General features: G+C 39.8%; 1 protein-coding gene across 9 annotated transcripts in view; it reads left to right on the top strand.

Moving 5' to 3' along the window:
- Positions 1-19,699, top strand: part of PIAS2 (protein inhibitor of activated STAT 2) — a 130,669-nt gene that overhangs the window by 49,765 nt on the left and 61,205 nt on the right. For all 9 annotated transcript variants that reach the window (XM_034943622.3, XM_034943616.3, XM_034943615.3 and 6 more), the window contains 3 exons: positions 3,568-3,652; positions 12,207-12,257; positions 12,387-12,477. In XM_034943622.3, coding sequence (XP_034799513.1) covers positions 3,568-3,652; positions 12,207-12,257; positions 12,387-12,477 — 227 coding nt within the window. The remainder of the gene's footprint in view (positions 1-3,567; positions 3,653-12,206; positions 12,258-12,386; positions 12,478-19,699) is intronic.

Here is a 19,699-nt window from a genome sequence, read left to right as displayed (position 1 = left end):
GATGCTATTACAAAAGGCCATTCAGATTCAAAGGGAAGGTGATAAAGACCCCACTACTCAGTTGGAAGAATGTCAAGTTTACATAAAAAGGAGGACATGATGGGAGATAATGTGGTTATATTTGGAAAATAGAATCTACATTATGAAGGGTTGCTGAAAAAGGAAAGGTTTGAATAAAGCCATATTTAATTCATGCCCTTGAGCCATGATCTTTTTTCATTTCATTTGCTCTTAACTTAAAGGCATTCATGGAATCTCTGCAGAATTGGTTTTCTGATTCCCAAATTGTAGACAATGGGGAGAAAATAAACTGCAAAACCTGCATACTTTGCATCCTGCATTCTTTCTCATGGTTATGTTAAAATGACCATTTAGCTAACAAATTTACTTTATGGAAAGTTTGGTATGCTTTTGGCTGCTGTTCTGTCATAAAATTGACTTATCTAAGAACTGTCAATGTTAATACAAATTAGATTTTTATTAGCATATGCACAATTTTTTGTTGCTGTTAAGTTCCTGGAGTCTGGTTATAGTATATAGCAATGACACAGATCCATTTTTCTATAGATACTGGGTGGTTATTTGAGATTATAATCTGGATTGAAAATTTGACAGCAAATATAGGTAAAGTCAAAGATATGTCAGAAAAATAAAAGGCACACCAAGAATATGTCTATTATGACACAGACTACTAACATTAAGCTGCCAGTTCTATAAATTGTACATATATATTGCGTATGTGCAACATGTAAGTACAATTTGATATAAAAGTACATGTTGAACATACATGTACAACATGACTATGGAACCATTCTCTTTTCAAATGTTAAGGTTCATGGTTTTTGGAAACTTTTCAGGGTAGGTTGACTCCAGTCATTCAGACAGAGCCTCAAATACTGGCATTTATATTCGTGAATTCACAGAGGGTCTTGTGCCCAACTTTACAGGTGTAGATACCTGCTGCTTGTGGCACGCTAAGAGTGGATTGGTCTTTAGGGAGATTTAGGTTTATCAGGGTCTTTAGGGAGATTTCAGGTTTATCAGAAAAAAGCAGGAAACACAACTGTTGGGGAGATAATTTCCTTTATCTACCCCCTCCATTCTTTTTGCTGTTCTCATATTTCCTCCCTGTGTTAGAAATCCTGCCTTTCAATGCCATCACTTTAGCTGTCAACAGTCTTTTGAAGGAAATTACAAGAAGAAAATACAGCATACTGTTTTACATTTACGCTTATTTACTGTATGATTTTCATTCCCAGAGATTCAGTTTTGAATTTATGTTTTTAAATAATCCTGGTGATTTTGTTTTACATTTCTTGTAATGCATGTCTGCTGTCAGCAAGTTCTTATATCTTCTGTTTATCTGAAAAGTTATTCTTCCACTCTGCTTTTGAAGGGTATTGAATTTTCAGTTGAGTTTGTTCTTTCACCACTTTAAAGATACCTTCTGGCCTATATTGCTTCGGATGAGAAGTTGGCCTTGATTTGCATTGTTCCCTTGTTTCTTTTTTCTCTCGTTGCTTTCAAGATTAATCAAACATAATCAATAGTATGACTATGATGTGACTAGGTAGTTTTCTTTGTATTATTTTACATGGAGTTTGATTTGTAAATCCTTTTTTCCCCTCCATCAAAGGTAGAATTATTGATTCATTATTTCTGCAAGTAGTTTTCTTTTTTAATGTCTCATTTTGCACTCTCTTCTTTTAGTTCTCCATTTGTACTTACTTTAGACCTTTTGAGGTTTCTGGCTGAAGAGACTGGATGCTCATGTCAATTAATTAAGATTAAAATGCAGCATGTTTACTTGTAATCTCAAAATACACGTTATTACATTTGGCAGTTAAGAGGTCATTGGTGACCTTAGCCACAGATAGTGAAAAGTGGAGTCCAAACAAGAAAAAAAGGGTTGAGGAGTGAATAGGAACTGGAGAAATGGAGAGGCTTATGTTTCTGTGTTTGATGCTCCATAATTATGTTTATAATCCAAAGTTTCATTTTACTTTTTGGCCTTCATCTTAAACGGCATCTCCCTCTTCCCTCCTTTTTAAAGCGTTCTGAAAAAATATGAACCATTTTGTGACATGATTTCTAGGAGAATAATTGCTATAATAAACTGTGCTTATAGAAAAGAATATTTTAGCTAGGGAATTAATATTTTTCTGACTTGATGTGACTTGTGGTTGAACCGCTATGACATTGGATATCCAACTGGCATCTTTTTTATCTTCATGTGGCAGGAAAACTGGACAGTGTTATATACAAGGACCATTTGCCTTTTTTTTTTTTGGAAGACTATCGCTGTAGTGCAGTGGTGCGATCTCAGCGCACTGCAACCTCCACCTCCCAGGTTCAAGCGATTCTTCTGCCTCAGCCTCTGGAGTAGCTGGGATTACAGGCACATGCCACCATGACTGGCTAATTTTTGTGTTTTTAGTAGAGATGGGGTTTCACCATGTTGGCCAGGCTGGTCTTGAACACTTGACCTCAAGTGATCCACCTGTCTTGGCCTCCCAGAGTGCTGGGATTACAAGTGTGAGCCACTGTGCCCAGCCTCATTTTGCCTTTACTTGGGTGATGTTGCAATTGTTAGGAAGCAAAAGACTTGAGGCCTCTATATATGTTAACTTTTTTGTTTGTTTTAATGGACACTAGAACATTATTGAATAATTCATTATTAACCTATTGCAGGTTTTTGTGAAGTCATAAATACATTTCAGGTAATAATATACATAAGGGTGACTTCATTAAGCAATATTTTTTAACTGGGAAGACTTTCATATGCAAATTAGGTATCTTCAAAACTTAAAAGTTTTGACATTCAAAATTTTCTTATGTGAGTGTTTTGTGTAATTAAATACAGAGCACCAAAAGCAAAATACAACAAAGAAAAATAAACAAAAAGCATTTAATTCTTGAATACAGTTCTCCTGGGGAGCATTTTGACTTCCTTTCATTAGATAATATTATAGTTAAGAATGAAATGTAATATTGAAGGGTTTTGTTATATTTTTACTGTGCATTAGTATTTTTTTTTTTTTTTTTGAGATGGAGTTTCACTCTTGTTGCCCAGGCTGGAGTGCAATGGTGCAATCTTGGCTCACTGCAACCTCCACCTTCTGGGTTCAAGTGATTCTCCTGCCTCCGCCTCCCATGTAGCTGGCATTACAGGCATGCACCACCATGCCCAGCTAATTTTATATTTTTAGTAGAGATGGGGTTTCTCCATGTTGGTCAGGCTGGTCTCGAACTTGCAACCTCAGGTGATCCACCCACCTTGGCTTCCCAAAGTGCTGGGATTACAGGCGTGAGCCACTGCACCCAGCCTGCATTAGTATTTTAGAATAAAGAATGGTTACGTACTTAACGTTAAAGAAACCCCTTTGTAGTGACTTTACTCATGATTCCAAGATGAATGCAGTTTAGTACTTCCTGATTTTGGAGTATTTTAACCATAATGTTTCAGAATTTGGCAGGTACTTTATAAAAAATGCCTGGTTATTGCAGGTGGTTGTAGTGTTGGATTTGTTATTGAAATATTATCTTTCTTTTTTTTTTTCTTCCCAGTTCAAAGCAGTATTCAGCGATTTCAAGAGAAGTTTTTTATTTTTGCTTTGACACCTCAACAAGTTAGAGAGATATGCATATCCAGGTAAGAGGAATATTTGGAATATATTTCTCATGAATATTGGTTTATTCACCTGTAGGGCTGCCATAACAAAATTTCACAGACTGGACAGCGTAAACAACAGACTTTTGTTTCTCAAAATGCTGGAGGCTTCTGTCCAAGATCAAGGTTTTGGCAGGTTTGATTTCTCCTGAAGCCTTTCTCCTTGGCTTGCACGTCTCAGATGGCCTTTTCTCTGTGCTAGTGCATCCGTGGTGTCTTTCTTTTCTTGTAAAGACACTGTCATATTGGATTAGGGACCTACCCTGTGGCTTTATTTAACCTTAATTTCCTCCTTAAAGGCCTTGTCTCCAAATACAGTCACATTGGGGGTTAGGACTTCAACATATAAATTTTGGGGATACACAATTCAGTCCATAAGAGTTGACCTGTTTCTCTCATGAAAGGGTAGTATACTTTGACTAAAGTCAGCCAAATATTTAGTAAATACTGTGTGTTAGAATAAAATTTTTAACCTTTGAATAAAACCTCAATGTCTTTTAGATTACTTTTTGTTATATTTGGCAATAATTTTTTAAATGAAAAATTTATTCCCAGGTTGGGCATGGTGGCTCATGCCTGTAATCCTAGCACTTTGGGAGGTGGCAGTATCACTTGAGCCCAGGAGTTCAGACCAGCCTGGGCAACATGGTGAAACCCTGTCTCTACAAGAAATACAGAAATCAGTGTCACCTACTCAGGAGGCTGAGGTGGGAGAATCACTTGAGCCTGGGAGGTCGAGGCTGCAGTGAGCTGTTGTGATCATGCTGCAGCACTCCAGACTGGGCAACAAAGCGAGACCCCGTCTGAAAAAATATATATATTGGGTAAAGCAATATAAAAAGAATTTATAGTAGCCCAAAGACAGGGTGACCATAAGCTTTATCATTCCAAACTGGGGCATTTTTGAGAGTGAAAGTAAACATTACTAATAATTATTCTGAGATAAGAACATAAACTGAGGTAGTTATGGGTAAAGTGAGCTGTATAGTCATCCTGACCAAAAAATTACCAGATATATGAAAAGTATTGGTAGACCCATTTGTAAAGAGCAGATGAACTAAGAGATGTAAGAAGAAAGAAAAGGAAATCTGTAGCATTTAATTTTCCAATTAAAAATATTTTTAAAAAGGCTGGGCGCGGTGGCTCGTGCTTGTAATCCCAGCACTTTGGGAGGCTCTGGTGGGTGGATTACTTGAGTTCAGGAGTTCGAGACCAGCCTGGCCAACATGGCGAAACCCATCTCTACTAAAAATACAACAAATTAGCCGAGCATGGTGGCGGGTGCCTGTAATCCCTGCTACTCAGAAAGCTGAGGCAGGAGAATCACATTAACCCAGGAGGCAGAGGTTGCAGTGAGCTGAGATCGCACCACTGCACTCCAGCCTGGGCAACAAGAGTGAAACTCTATCTCAAAAGAATATATACATATATGTGTATATATATATATGTGTGTATATATATGTGTGTGTGTATATATGTGTGTATATATATGTGTATATGTGTATATATATGTATGTATATATGTATACACACACACACCTTTAGTGTTAACAAAACATTATTTATATGACTCTTTAAAGTTGCATTCTTAAAAGATTCAGCATGATAAAACTAAGGCTTCTGGGAGGTTAATGATTTTTGGGGGGCTGTAATGTTAAAAGCAGAGCAAGGAATTGAGTAAATTAGAGGTGTTTACTTCCTTTTCAGATATTCATTAGAACACTCTTTGAGATGATAGTAAGAGTTTTTCAAAAATAAGATTGTTGCAGTTAAGTAAGTTTGGGAAATTCTGTACTTAATTACGTAATTTTTTTTTTGAGACAGAGTCTCGCTCTGTCATCCAGGCTGGAGTGAGTGCAGTAGCATGATCTTGGCTCACTGCAACCTCCACCTCCCGGTTTCAGGCGATTCTCCTGCCTCAGCCTCTTGAGTAGCTGTGACTACAGGCAGGTGCCGCCATACCTGGCTAATTTTTGTGTTTTTAGTAGAGACGGGGTTTCACCACTTTGGCCAGGGTGGTCTTGAACTCCTGGCCTCAAGTGATCCACCTGTCTCGGCCTCCCAAAGTGCTGGGATTACAGGCGTGAGCCACCATGCCCGGCATAAAAACTTTATATTTTGTAGTAATTTTTATTTAGATAAAAATTATAGAAATAATACATATATTCTTTATCCCTGTTTCCTTTAATATTAAATCTTATATCACCGTAGTACAATGATCAAAACCATGAAATCAACATTGGTACAGTACTATTAACTACAGACTTTATTCAGATTTCACCAGTTTTTTGGTCAATAAACGTCTTCTGTTCCTAGATACAATCCCAAATCACATTTAATTGTTGAGTCATCCTACTCTGCTTCAATCTGTTACAGTTTCTTAGTTTTTGTTTGTTTGTTTTTTGTCTTTCACAGCATGACACTTTGAAGAGTACTGGTCAGGTGTTTTGTAGACTCTTTCTGATTTGGGGGTACGGCTGATGTTTTACCATGATTAGATGGAGGTTGTGCATTTTTGGCAAGAATACCTCAAGTTATGTGCCCTTCTCAGGGTACCATATCAGGCAACATAATATTGATATCTTATTTTTGGTGATGTTAACCTTGATCACTTGGCTGATACTAGCTGCCAGGTATCTGCACTGTAAAGTTACTGTTTGTTCCTTTGTTGATAAATATTTTGCAAAGATAAGTTTGCAACTAGACACCTAGTATTCTGTTTTTCCTCAAACTTCTGCAGATTAATTTAGTGTTCACTCGTGAATCTTGACTTTAGTGGTTACTTTAGCAAAAAGATTCTTGTGTTCTGTTGTCCTTAATCTTTTTTACATTGAGATTATTTTATTTTTACAAGGAGGAGCTGTCTCCTTTTCTTTTCTTTCTTTCTTTCATTCATTTTGTTTGTTTATTTATTTTTTGAGACAAAGTCTCACTCCGTCGCCCAGGCTGGAGTGCAGTGGCACAATCTCGGCTCACTGTAACCTCTGCCTCCCAGGTTCAAGCGATTCTTCACCATGCCTGGCTAATTTTTGTATTTTTAGTAGAGAAGGGGTTTCACCATGTTGGTCAGGCTGGTCTTGAACTCTTGACCTCAGGTGATCCGCCTGCCTCAGCCTCCCAAAGTGTTGGGATTACAGGTGTGAGCCACCACACCCAGCCTTTTATTTTATTTTATTTTTGAGAGAAGGTCTTGCTCTGTTGCCCAGGCTGGAGTGCAGTGGTGGTGATCATGGCTTGTTGCAGCCTTGACCACCTGGGGTCAAATGATCCTCCCATCTCAGCCCCACAAGAAGCTAGGACTACAGGTGTACAACACCACACCTGGCTAATTTTTATGTTTTTTATAGAGATGGGGTCTCACAGTATTGCCTCTGCTAGTCTCAGACACCTGTGCTCAAGTGATCTTCCCTCCTTTGTCTCCCAAACTATTGGGTTTACAGGTATGGCTTTACAGATGTGAGCCACCATTCCCAGCCCGTTTATTCGTTTATAACAGTGTGGACTAATGGGTGCTCTATGAGTTATATTCCAGTGTTACAGTAATTGATATTGCTCAAATTGTTCTATCTTTGGCTATTAGAAGTTCTTTCAGGTTGGCTCCTATGCCCTTTTGATATACCTCTCTCCCTGAAACCCACTTTGAGCGCTCTTTAATTTCTTGCAACAAAAATGCTGAAGGCTTATCTTGTATTTTCTCTGCTGCAACTGTGGAATTGATCAGTTCTCCAAGGAGCCCTGGTTTCTCTCATTAGGCTTTATTTTTTAACACTACTTTCCAAAAAAAGTGATTTATTTGATCTAGCATATTGTACATTCTGGATACGGATGATTGCTTCTTGTGTCATTTAACTACTTCTCTCCCCATGTTTCTCAAACTTTGCTGCATATTAGCATCAGCTGGGGAGATTTAGGAAATTCTCATACTCAGGTTTTATCCCACATCAGTTAAATTAGAATCTCAGGATTGAACCCAAACATCAGTGGTTTTTAAAGTTTCCCAGGTTTCTGGTATGCAGCCAACTTGAGAACCACAGCTGTGTTTCTAGCTCCCTCCCCTTTGCCTGTAGTGGTAGTAAGATCTAGACTAGACGCTTGAATACATTCTTGTCCAGGTTTTTTTGTTCTTTCTGTTACATCTTGTGAAGATTGAACATTGGATTCAGTTCTCTTTTTGGCTTTAGCGCTGCTCCTTCCATTTGGTACTAGTATATTTTTAACCATGCTCTCAGTTCCTCACACTGACTTCTTGTACCCATTTTAAGGGATCAATCTGGGATTCTCTTCTTGCTACTCTATGATAATATTCATTAATGTGCTTTGTTATTTTTATATGGGTGGCTGCAAAATTACCAACACCTCCCTCTAGACACCTTTTTCAGTGCCTCTCCTTTGACCTACAAGGGCATCAAGGACAGCACATTTAAAATTGAGCTTGCCTTCCATCAAACCTGCTTGTCTTTTGTTCTTTTATTCATTCATTTAGCACACATTTATTAACTGTCTACTATGGACCAGACAATATTCCAGGCACCAAAGATGCAAAGTTGAAAAACAGACTGGCCTCAAGGAGATTTTTGCTTAGTATATTTCCTTCTGCATTACTCGTTTCCTTAATGGCATTGGAATCTGCCTTGACAGAGGCCTCTTTGTGATAGGCCACTCTTCATTTACCACATCCTGTCTGTTTGCTGCACTTCATTGATGCTTTTTTTTTTTTTTTTTTTGAGACGGAGTCTCGCTCTGTCACCCAGGCTGGAGTGCAGTGGCGTGATCTTGGCTCACTGCAAGCTCTGACTCCCGAGTTCACGCCATTCTCCTGCCGCAGCCTCCTGAGTAGCTGGGACTACAGGCACCCACCACCACGCCTGGCTAATTTTTTGTATTTTTAGTAGATACGGGGTTTCACCATGTTAGCCAGGATGGTCTCGATCTCCTGACCTCATGATCCACCCGCCTCGGCCTCCCAAAGTGCTGGGATTATGGGCGTGAGCTACCGCGTCTGGCCCTTCATTGATTCTTTTATGTCATTCTGAATATTTAAAACTCAGCAAGGCAACTCTACCTTTGAGGGAGCTAGTATGGTCTTTAGAGTAATACTAAGTAGAAAGTGAATTCTGAACCAACCACTTAGGTCCGTATGCCCCTAGACAGGTGACTAAACCTCACTTTCTCAGCATGCAAAATTGGAATAATGATCACCACCTCACTGGGTGGTTTGGGAGATTGATGCTATAACTTGCTCTGCCTCTTCTTGTCCTGGTGAGTAGCATGGCCATCTCTTCAGTTGCAGCATTCTAAAACCTGGATACCCTCCTAGAAACTCCCCTTCCCTTATCCTGCCTTCTGACATCTAGTCATTCATCAAGTCTTACCATTTTTTATGTGTGAATATCACTCAGTGATATTTATGTTTAATAGCTTTCAGGCCCTCATTTGAAATTACTATTATTTTTTGAGCCAGGGTCTTGCTCTGTCACCCAGGCTGAAAGTACAGTGCCGCAATCAAGGCTCACTGCAGCCTTTAATGTCCGGGCTCAATTGATCCTCCCACCTTAGCCTTCCGACTAGCTGGGACTATAGGCATGTGCCACCATGCCTGGCTGATTTTTCTATTTTTTGCATAGATGGGGTCTTGCTGTGTTGCCCAACCTGGTCCTGAACTCCACCTACCTCAGCCTTCCTAAATGTTGGGATTACAGGCGTGAGCCACTGCGCCCAGCTTCAAGCCCTTGTTTTTTGCCTCTTCAATTGTAATGGTCTCCTAATTATGAGATCTTTCTATTAGAAAGCTCCTACATATGATCTTTCTAAAGCCCATTCAGTTTTTTCTCTTTGATGCTTTAAACACACTCTAATGGTACCTCATAAAGTCCACACTGCATTGCCTGGCAGTTGTTTTCAACATCTTGCTCTGCTTTTTTTTTTTTTTTTATCTTATCTCCTGTTACTCTTTTCTAACAACCTGTACTCTGACTAGGCTTTCCCATTTGTGTTTCCTAGGTTAACTATGGTGTTCACATCTTTGCACCTTTGCCGCCTTTTTTCTCTGTACTCTGCCTGGCAAACTTCTTGAGTCATGTTTCAAGGGCCAGTTCAATTCATACATCCCCTGTGATGCCTTTCCAGATTTGCTTTAATGTGTCATTTGTCTCTCACTGTGCCATGTACTTATTTTCTGTTAAGGCATCATTGCATTTATTTCACTGCTTGCATTTGCAACCTTCTTAATGAAAGCAGCATTCTTCTACTCATTTTTATCACCTCACAACCCATTACAGTACCTAGCATATGGTAAATGCTTCTTTGATATCTGATGGACCAGTATGTAAAACTTCCTAGAACAGTGATTGGCAGAAAATGAATGTCAGAAGATGCCTTGGTCATTACTCATGTTTGTGAAGATATTTAGCACATTGTATTTCCCAGTTTTTGTTAATTTCCCTTGCCAGAATAAAGTGTAACTCCTTAGTCAGCTGTTCAAAACCCTTTATGCCCCCATCCATCTTTCTAGGCTCATGTCTTGTCTTTTCTCTTTCTTCACATCATGTTTCCCATCTAACAAGTTTCTGATCTGTATCTCTGTCCTTTCTTTTTTTCTGGGAATTACTGCACTAGATACCCACAGTTACTCATGTTCCTAGTGGAGCCACTAAGCAGAAGTAGGCAGAACCACTGCTATAAAAACCCTGTTTTCTAGTTAGATTGGACTAATTGTGATAACAACCTTGAACTTTCAAGACAAAAATTTTCCCTTTTTCTGTAGCACTTACTTTTTATAATGTACTGTACCACTTACCATATTTTATTTTAGGTGTTGTATTTCTGTTACCTACTTAGCATATAAATCCTTTGAAGCAAATACTGTGTTGTATTTGTCTTTGAAGCTCCAGCACCCAGAATATGAAATGTTTCTTGATTTGAATGAGTGGAATGATATGGGTTGCTCAGAAGAGGTCAGTATTGTCAAGGATATGGGGATGTTTTGAATAGCCATTTGAGAAGGCTGCTCTTGGTAAGGAGAACAGTGGGAGCAGTGGAAACAGTCACAGCAGCCAGCTGCTCCCATGTGTTGAGCACATCTTATATTTAGGCACTTGACATGTGTTGTTAACATGTTTAATTGTCACAGCAACTTGATGAGGTTGGTGCAGTAATTTTCCATCTTTAACAGATGTAGAAACTGAGGCACAGAATGGTTAAGTGATTTGCACAATGTTGTGCAGCTTGGGACTGTAGAACTTAAGGTGGTTGTCACTGCTGTGCTTTACTGCCTTCCAGTGGAGCTCGAGGATTGGGAACGGTGAGAAGACTGGCCCAGTTAGAGCACCATGAGGGCTCAGTGTACTCCAGTCTTCTCAAGAAAGGACTACACTCTAGTGATCTTCTCTCTGACAGAGTCCAAGATTTATGACAATGACTAAGGGTAATACTTTTTAAAACTGTAATGTGTATACATGTCACCTGAGGATCTTGTTAACATGCAGATTCTAATTCTATAGGTCTAGGATGGGGCCTGAGAGTCTGCATTTCCAACAAGCTCCTAAGGAATAAGTGCTGCTTCCCCGTGGACTCCATGTTGCGTGGCAAGAGTTTGGAGGGTTCAGTATGAAATACATTTTACATGGGACCATTAGATTCTCATCTAGAAATTATAAGAGGTTCTGTATCTTTAATTGGATACATAATTATGAAGTTGCATGGTATGGAGATGCTGAGACTCTAGGCACTAATTCTTTATCCTGGGTCTATATTAGAATCCCCCTAGTAGCCATAAAAACTAATGCTTAGGCTGTACTTGAGATCAATAAGAATATCCAGTGAATAGGTCTTTATAGTAAAAAAAAAGTCTTTGGCCAGGCACAGTGTCTCATGCCTGTAATCCCAACACTTTGGGAGGCCAAGGCGGACGGATCACAAGGTCAGGAGATCAAGACCATCCTGGCTAACACGGTGAAACCCTATCTCTGATAAAAATAAAATTAGCCGGGCATGGTGGCGGGCGCCTGTAGTCCCAGCTACTCGGGAGGCTGAGGCAGGAGAATGGCGTGAACCCGGGAGGCAGAGCTTGCAGTGAGCCAAGATCGCGTCACTGCACTCCAGCCCGGGCGACAGGGCGAGACTCTGTCTCAAAAAAAAAAAAAAAAGAAAAGAAAAGAAAAGAAAAAGAAAAAAGTCTTCAAGTGATTAGAATGCTCTAAGCAAATAGATTTGCTGATTAAAACTCTTTCCGAACTTAGGCTGCTTCCTTGCATGTTACCAAGTTTGATGTCTATTGAAATAAATTTTGCATCATCAAAGTTCCTGTGCATTGAAAGTACCTTAAAATTGCCATAAAGACGTGGCTAGAAGTTAAGCAAGTCAGGTTTATCATCATTACAGTGATTTCATTAAGGCTTATATTATTGGTAGTATATTGATCACCTTTCAGGGAATAAGAAAAATACAAATAATGCTTTTCCTTTTTTTCCTCCTGGGGAGACTGTTCTGAGAATTCTCATTGTACTTTTTTAACCCATTTTCTTTCTCTTTCCAACAGGGATTTTTTGCCAGGTGGTAGGAGAGATTATACAGTCCAAGTTCAGTTGAGGTGAGTTTGAAATTTTCTGTTACCTTAGTTTTATACTTGCTTACTATGTGCATGTAGTTCTGAATTTTAAAACATATAAGAATGTTTGAGCACACTATTTAAGAATACTTTTTTCTTTTATTAATGCAGACTTTGCCTGGCAGAGACAAGTTGCCCTCAAGAAGATAACTATCCAAATAGTCTATGTATAAAAGTAAATGGGAAGCTATTTCCTTTGCCTGTAAGTTGCTTTTTATTCACCAGATTTGCATATAAGTTTAATATAAACACTGACAAGGCCTAGAAACAGTGCAACAGTGACAGCTGAATACCAGTGAACAGTTTTAGCATCCAGATTAAATACTATTTTCCACTAGGGTAACCCATGGCTTCTTGGATAAATAATAAATGGCTTATTTCAGGTCTGAAGGAGATGGAAAACATAAGCCTGGAATTTTTTTTTTTTTTTTTTTTTTAAAGAGACAAGGTCCTACTTTGTTCCCCAGGCTTGATTTGAACTTATAGGCTCAAGCAATCCTCCTACCTCAGCCTCCTAAGTAGTGGGGAATACAGTTGTGCACCACTGTACCTGGCTAGAGCCTGGAGCATCTTACTTAAGAAATCAAGGATGCTGTGAAACACTCTTGGGATCATATCAAACAGCATAGTTGAAGGGGAGGACTTGGGCACTTTCATGTATAGGACAGCATGTGTGGGATGTCTGCATTAGCTGGGCCTGGCCTGTGGATGGCATGGGGAAAAGCAGAGGCTGCTGAGAGTGGCTAACTACAGAGATCAAAAATTCCCAGCTTGGGCCTTGATGATGCATTCACTTGTGGTGGGTGGGTGCAATAATAGTTGGTTGACAACACATTTAAGCAGTGAGAGAGTATATGGGCTTCAGCACCTAGGATGTATACAGTGTAAATGCATGCAGCCTGTCTCTGGCCTAATAGATGGCTTTTGACTCTTCAAATCCTGATAGTCAAGTCTTAATAAAATAAAATAATAAATGTAGAACTGGACTATGTATTGGTTTCCATTTTGGATACATTACTAAATTGGTACCATTCTGTAAGAAGGCCAGCAAAGCCATAATAAAAAAAATAGTACAACATGGCACGTTTGTCAAGCACTACAAAGTTGGAGGTGTATTTACTGTAACTGAATCACTAAGAGAGCAGTGACTCCCTGACTAGGCCCAGTTGTGATTTCACCAGAGCTGACACTCTTCGCAACTATTGAGGAAATGGGGAAGCTGTGTAATATCCCTGCTGAACACGAGACTGGGCTCTGGACTAAATATATGAGCAGTACTCACGAGTAGCCAAGCAAGTCAGACAATATGATCTAGGACTCTGGGCTCTCCAGAGCCAAGTGCTAAGAATTGGGCCCCAAAGTGAAGAAATTCCATGACTGAGACTGACCCTGGTCTTGTGGACAGAGGGATCTGACTTCTCTTGGTTGTCAGGAGTCTCATTTGTCGCATACACAGCCTGTGGACTTAGAGACCTGAGAAATACTTGTTTTGTGAACCTTTAAAGGGCTTGAGCAACACTGCATCACTGATGTGACTCTTTTTGAAAGATGCATCTGAGACTGAAATCCATTGAGACAGTCCTGGGAGTGAAGGGGAATTGCAGAGGCTGAGTAGGTATGGTCAGGGGGGATTGCTTACATGGCCCATACATGTTTCCCCAGGTGGGACATTTAGTTTGTCAGGTTTCCGGCTACTAGCAACAAGATTCTCAGGAGCTATCCTTTTTTTCCCACTCCCCTCCCATCCCCACCCAAGATAGAGTCTTGCTGTGTCACCCAGGCTGGAGTGCAGTGGCGTGATCTCGGCTCACTGCAACCTCTGCCTCCTGGGTTCAGGCAGTTCTCCAGCCTCAGCCTTCTGAGTAGCTGGGATTACAGGTGCCTGCCACCACACCTGGCTGGTTTTTGTAATTTTAGTAGGGACAGGGTTTCACCATGTGGGCAGGCTGGTCTCGAACTCCTGACCTCGTGATCCACCTGCCTTTGCCTCCCAAAGTGCTGGGATTACAGGCGTGAGCCACCACGCCTGGCCTATCTTTTATTTGGCTAGTTTGCACAAAGATCTGAACCAAGGGAAGAAGCAGCCCTACTTGGAGCTGAAAGATACCAATGGGTAACTGCATGTGTGACAAAGAAAGCCTGGCAAAACAGATTAAAACACAACCCTGTGCACCTGTCCCATGGCCTTTTCATAACCATTTTTCTTTGCCCTAGATGTGCTAAGATTTCATTTTTTCCTTTTTTTTTTTATTTAAAAAAAAAAAAAGGGCTCTCAGGTCTGTTGCCCAGGCTGGAGTGCATTAGTGTAGTCTCGGCTCACTCTGCAGTCTTAGCCTCCTAGAGGCTCAAGCGATTCTCCCATCTCACTCTCCTTAGTAGCTGGGACTACAGGCATGCACCGCTATGGCTGGCTAATTTTTGTATTTTTTGTAGAGACAGGGCTTCGCCGTGTTGCCCAGGCTGGTCTTGAACTCCTGGGCTCAAGTGATCCACCTATGTTGGCCTCCCAAGGTGTTGGGATTACAGGTGTGAGCCACTGCATCTGGCTGCTAAGATTTCTTTGACCTTTGACTCTCATTGCTATTTGCCCCTCCCATTATCTGTGATGAAAGATAAGACTATGGAGGGCTTCTTGGTGTCTGTGGACTCACCTTGAAGGCTTATCCTGTATCATCGTGTGACTGTGCCAGTGATGGGAGCTGCATTTGAAATGTGTGAGGTTGTGCCTAAACTCTGTGGCATTGCTATGGAAAATATGGTGGCTACAGATGTGTAAACATAGACGTTACCAGAATTTCCAAATGGACCAGTCAGTGTCACATTTTGGGATGATACCTTCCTGTAGGAGGTCTACAGTACCACTGAGGATGGCTTGGAGTTTGTTACTCTTCCAGTTCTTTTGAGGGAGAAGAATTTAGGCAGTTGAGTACTTCCTCTGGGGCATTGTTACTTAGTTACTGCTGATTTCTGTCCCAAAGCACCCACTAACCCCTGATTACTTGTATTAGACTATTTGTGAACATATTGACTACTACATAAAGCACCCTTTGTCTGATGAGTCTGGCATCCCTGGAGCCAGGGGCCTGCAGCAGCTCCATGGGCAGTTGTGAAGGAGGAGAAGAAATAGAGCATTGAGAGAAAGGCAAAGACATATTTTCAAAAATAGAAGGCAATGGGGAGGATTTGCCTGACCCTTATAGGGCCATCCCAAAGAAAATCAAATGCCTGCCTTTCCCAAAGAGTCTTTTTACCCTAGCTCTGTAAAGTCCTATAGAACAGCTGACAGAAATTCACATGCGCATCTGATGGAAAACATCTTAAACCACCACTTGATCCACAGTTGCTATTGATTGGGATAATGAAATGTGGAGTCTTTTTTAATGTAAAACAAGATTCTGCAATTTTTAAGAATTACGTGAGTATGCTGCAGCCTCAGAAGAAGAAAGCTGCTGTGGCCCTATAGGAGTTATATTGAGCTCTTGCCACCATGGAGAGCCTCAGGGACTTTGTTCCAGTTTTAAGAAGATCAACAAGCCACAAAAGAAATTTGGTAGGTGGTCCTTGCCCGTGATCCTGGTGTATTGAACCATGAATCCTGGAGGGAAAAGCTTGACACAGTCATGAATTGCCCATTAGAGCTCTGAATATGGTGGCATTTGTCTGTGTCCTGGAGGAAGTCCTTATGTGTATGATCTTACTGTAATACCCAGTCTTTATGGACCCATGGCAGTTGACCACTATACTTCATGTACAAAGTAAACATAGGAATGGGAAATGGTATTACTTTGAAAATGGCAACGTGTCCCTAGACTGTTAAGGATCAAATAGTGATGCAAGCAGCATATGTGCTTTTTAACCTACATCAAGACGCTGAGTTTTACAAAACACCTTCATGCATTCATTTTCCAGGTTCCCTTGGTGCAAGGAAGACAGCAGCTCATAGTAGGGCTTGTGGGATGGTGACATGCAGTGTGGACAGACAAGAACCTGCTGCAGAGACCATCTCCCATCTTTGACTCCAAGGGCTGCCAGTGTACAGACTGACAGCCAGATGAGAACATTCCATGTTTTTAATGGGCAGAAGAAAGAAAAAGGCCCTCTTTGTTTAGGGAGTTATTTTAAGAAGCTGGATTATTTTTCTTCTAAACAATTTGTGAGAAATATCTATAAATCTTGTGTAGCTCTAAGGTTGAAGAAAGGAAGAAGGGTTGACAAGAATATTTCTTTGAAAGATCCCAAAGAGTAGAGAGGATATGTGCTGTAATTCAGCTGGCAGCAATCTCCAAGTAGTTCCTTTGGTGCAGCCAGAAGACTTAGCAGTACTGGCCCCCTTCTCCTTATAAATTGTATTTCTGAGCTCATGGATTTATGTTCCCTGATGTTGTGTGTTAGTTACCCTGATGGCCTGTCTCATAGTAAATCAGGACTGACATAAACTCAACATTTCTTCTTTTAAAACACATACTTGTGTGCACACTCACCCCAATTTGAAGAGGCACCTCCTTACCTGAGAAGGGATAATTTTGACATCTGAAAGAGTAATGATTATAGTAGACTCAAAACTATCAAATATGTAAGTGTGTTTATAATAATTATACTAAAGCCGCTGGAGGTTGCACTAACTCACTGCTGCTCTGAAGATTGATGAAGGAAGAGAATCATTTATTTCAAGGTGACCAGCTGTTGATGTGGTCAAGCTCTTTATGGAAACATTTCGGCTAATACAATCAAAAGGGTAATAGAATTAGAAAATCATCATTCCATAATTCATAATCATATAATGGGTCTAGGTAACTATCATCAATGGATGCCGAAGCTTGACGGGGAACTTCATGGTGGAGGGATCAGGCTGACATCCCCTGAACTCCTGATCAGTCTTGACACCACTGAAAACAGGGCAAACCACCTTCTGTGCCTTATGATGTAGCACCATATGAAGTATGCAACATTTTCTGTGAAGTTTTTTGTTTCTAAAATTTTTACCCCAAGTTTAATCAAGCTTATACAACTAATGACTGGCTTTAAAAATATATGGGAGGTAGAGCAACAAACCTTATACTTCGAGGAAGCAATATACCTAATCTAGAATGCGAAGTCATTCTTCAGGTCAAAAGTCCTGGTTTCTCCAGTAGAACAACAGCATTGGGGAAAAAGTGTGTGTGTTTGGAGATGGCAGGGATTATGTTTATAGAACAAAGGAGACTTCAGAGACCTAACTAAGTGCGGTGTGGGGCTCTAGTTTTGAATTCTGATTCAAGCTGTAAAAGGACATCTATACTAAACTACATCTGGAGAAAATAGAAAATGTATCTGAGATTTGCTTTAAAATAATCTAGAGTGGGAGTTGGGTAGAGTAGGTAAAGATTGTTCATGGGTAAGTACATTACTGAACTGGTAGATATATACATATTATACTTTTTTCTCTATTTTTGTATATGTTTAAAATTTTCAACAATAAAAGGATAACAGGAAAAGAAATTTTGAGGCACTTGGGAAATCTGAATCGAAAGACAAGGTGTTAGGTGATTTTTTTAAATTGTGGTTATTTTTGTGGGGTTGTAATGCTGTGGGTTTTTAAAGTCTTATTAGAGATGCATGTTAAATATCTGGGTTAAATGGCATGTCTAGAATTTGAGTTTAAATAAGGACAAAAAGAAATGTGTATTTTTGTGGTGTGTGTGTTTTAGGGCAGATTGGCTTTGGGGCCAAAAGCATTTGAAACAAGAATGGCAACATGTTGATAATTATTGAACCTGGTTGGTGGGTCCCTGCTATTTGTTCCTTTCTTGTGTATGTTTGAAATTTCCATAATTTAAAGTTAAAAAGTAAATCTTTGTTAGAAGTATTCAAGTAGTAGTGGTAATTAGAAAATTTGGAGGAAAATGTTAAAGTACAATAATTGTGGACAACTTTTGTCACAGTTGCAAGTAGGGTAGGGTGTCATCAGAGCATGAAACATAAAAAATTCTTTGAGTGTGTCACAGTACTACCACAAAGTGTTCCGCTGGTGCTGTCCAGTGGCCTTTGCTTAGAAAGCTCGCATATTTGCCCCACTGGTTCCCTGTCACATGAACTTGACTTTATTTTTGCTTTAAATATGGAAAATTGTTAGAAATATGTGTGAAGGCTAAACTTTATATTTTATAAAATTCTAACTATTAATATATTATCAATAACCAGGAAATTGATGGTTGGGTAGGGGTGGTGCTGATGGTTACAGGTAGAATACAAGTTATCAGATAACTCAGAATTACCAGTAAAGTCACACTACTCAAATGGGATACAGAATAGATTGAAAACACTTTATGCTGAGTGAGACTAACATGATTCTGAGTTTGCTGACACTTCATTCTTACATGAGTGTTACTCTCCCTGCTTCTGTTGCCCTTTTCTACTGTGTCAGACAGTGTTATGTCTTAAATTCTAATTTCCAGAGTGCACATTTTAGTTCATGAGTTATTTCTATCCTTCTGACAGACCCTGTAACATTATTTTTATTTGGTTAACCTACCAGTGGACATACCAGCAGACAGAATTATCTTCCAGGCCCAAAACAGGCAAAACAAAAGTTTTGTTCAAAATTACCTAGATACTGGTGTTGATACTCCTTGTGCTTGATGCTCATTGAATCAGCTCCTTGAGTCTTTATGAGAGGACTTTTCTTAGGAGTTGTTTTTTTTTTTTTCTGAGCAACTTTTTTTTTTTTTTCACTTGAGCAACTTAAGATGGGCATAACCTTCCTACTCTGTCTCTCACACACACACACACACACTGTCTCTCTCTTTCATTTCCATATTATAATGCAAGTTATTGAAGTTCTTCTCTTTGTCTTTTATTCCCCTGCTCAAACGTTTTTAATGATTTTCAGAATTTTGTTGCAAGTTATAGATTACACGTTATCATGTGGACTACCATTTAATAATTACTGTCCTGCCTCTTGTGAGACAGTGAAGGGTGTTCCCAAGTTGTGGTAGACAGGGTGTGTTCCTCTTTGCTTGTGATACTACCAGTACTAGTTTTCATTGGTCCTAAGGTGCATATTTTAGCATTGCCGAAATCCAGAAGTGTCTTAAAATTGCTGGTGACCAGGTGTCAGCTGTGACGTATTATCATTGCCTGCACCTGTGCAACTTTGATGTTATTGCCATGGCGTGACTGGTTAGCTGTACTCCCTGGCTTTTCAGTTAATAAATAATTTAAGGACATTTTGAGAAAGAAGCATGAATCCTGGCTGTTGTCTGAAAACTTTTCATTGATGGATTCTCATAAGATCCAGATTGTATCCCCATTAACACATCCAGTTAATGGTGTCAGTGACTTGCAGAGAAATCTGAGACATTAGTGGAATGAAATACAGTTTTAAAAGATACTTTTCTCTCTAAAATTCCTGCTTGCACATAGGAGAGTGTCATGTGGAAAAATGT

The sequence above is a fragment of the Pan paniscus genome, chromosome 17 (assembly GCF_029289425.2).
Source record: "Pan paniscus chromosome 17, NHGRI_mPanPan1-v2.0_pri, whole genome shotgun sequence".
NCBI lineage: Eukaryota > Metazoa > Chordata > Mammalia > Primates > Hominidae > Pan > Pan paniscus.
Note: the sequence above shows the minus strand (reverse complement) of the source record. Positions and strands in the feature narration are given on the sequence as shown.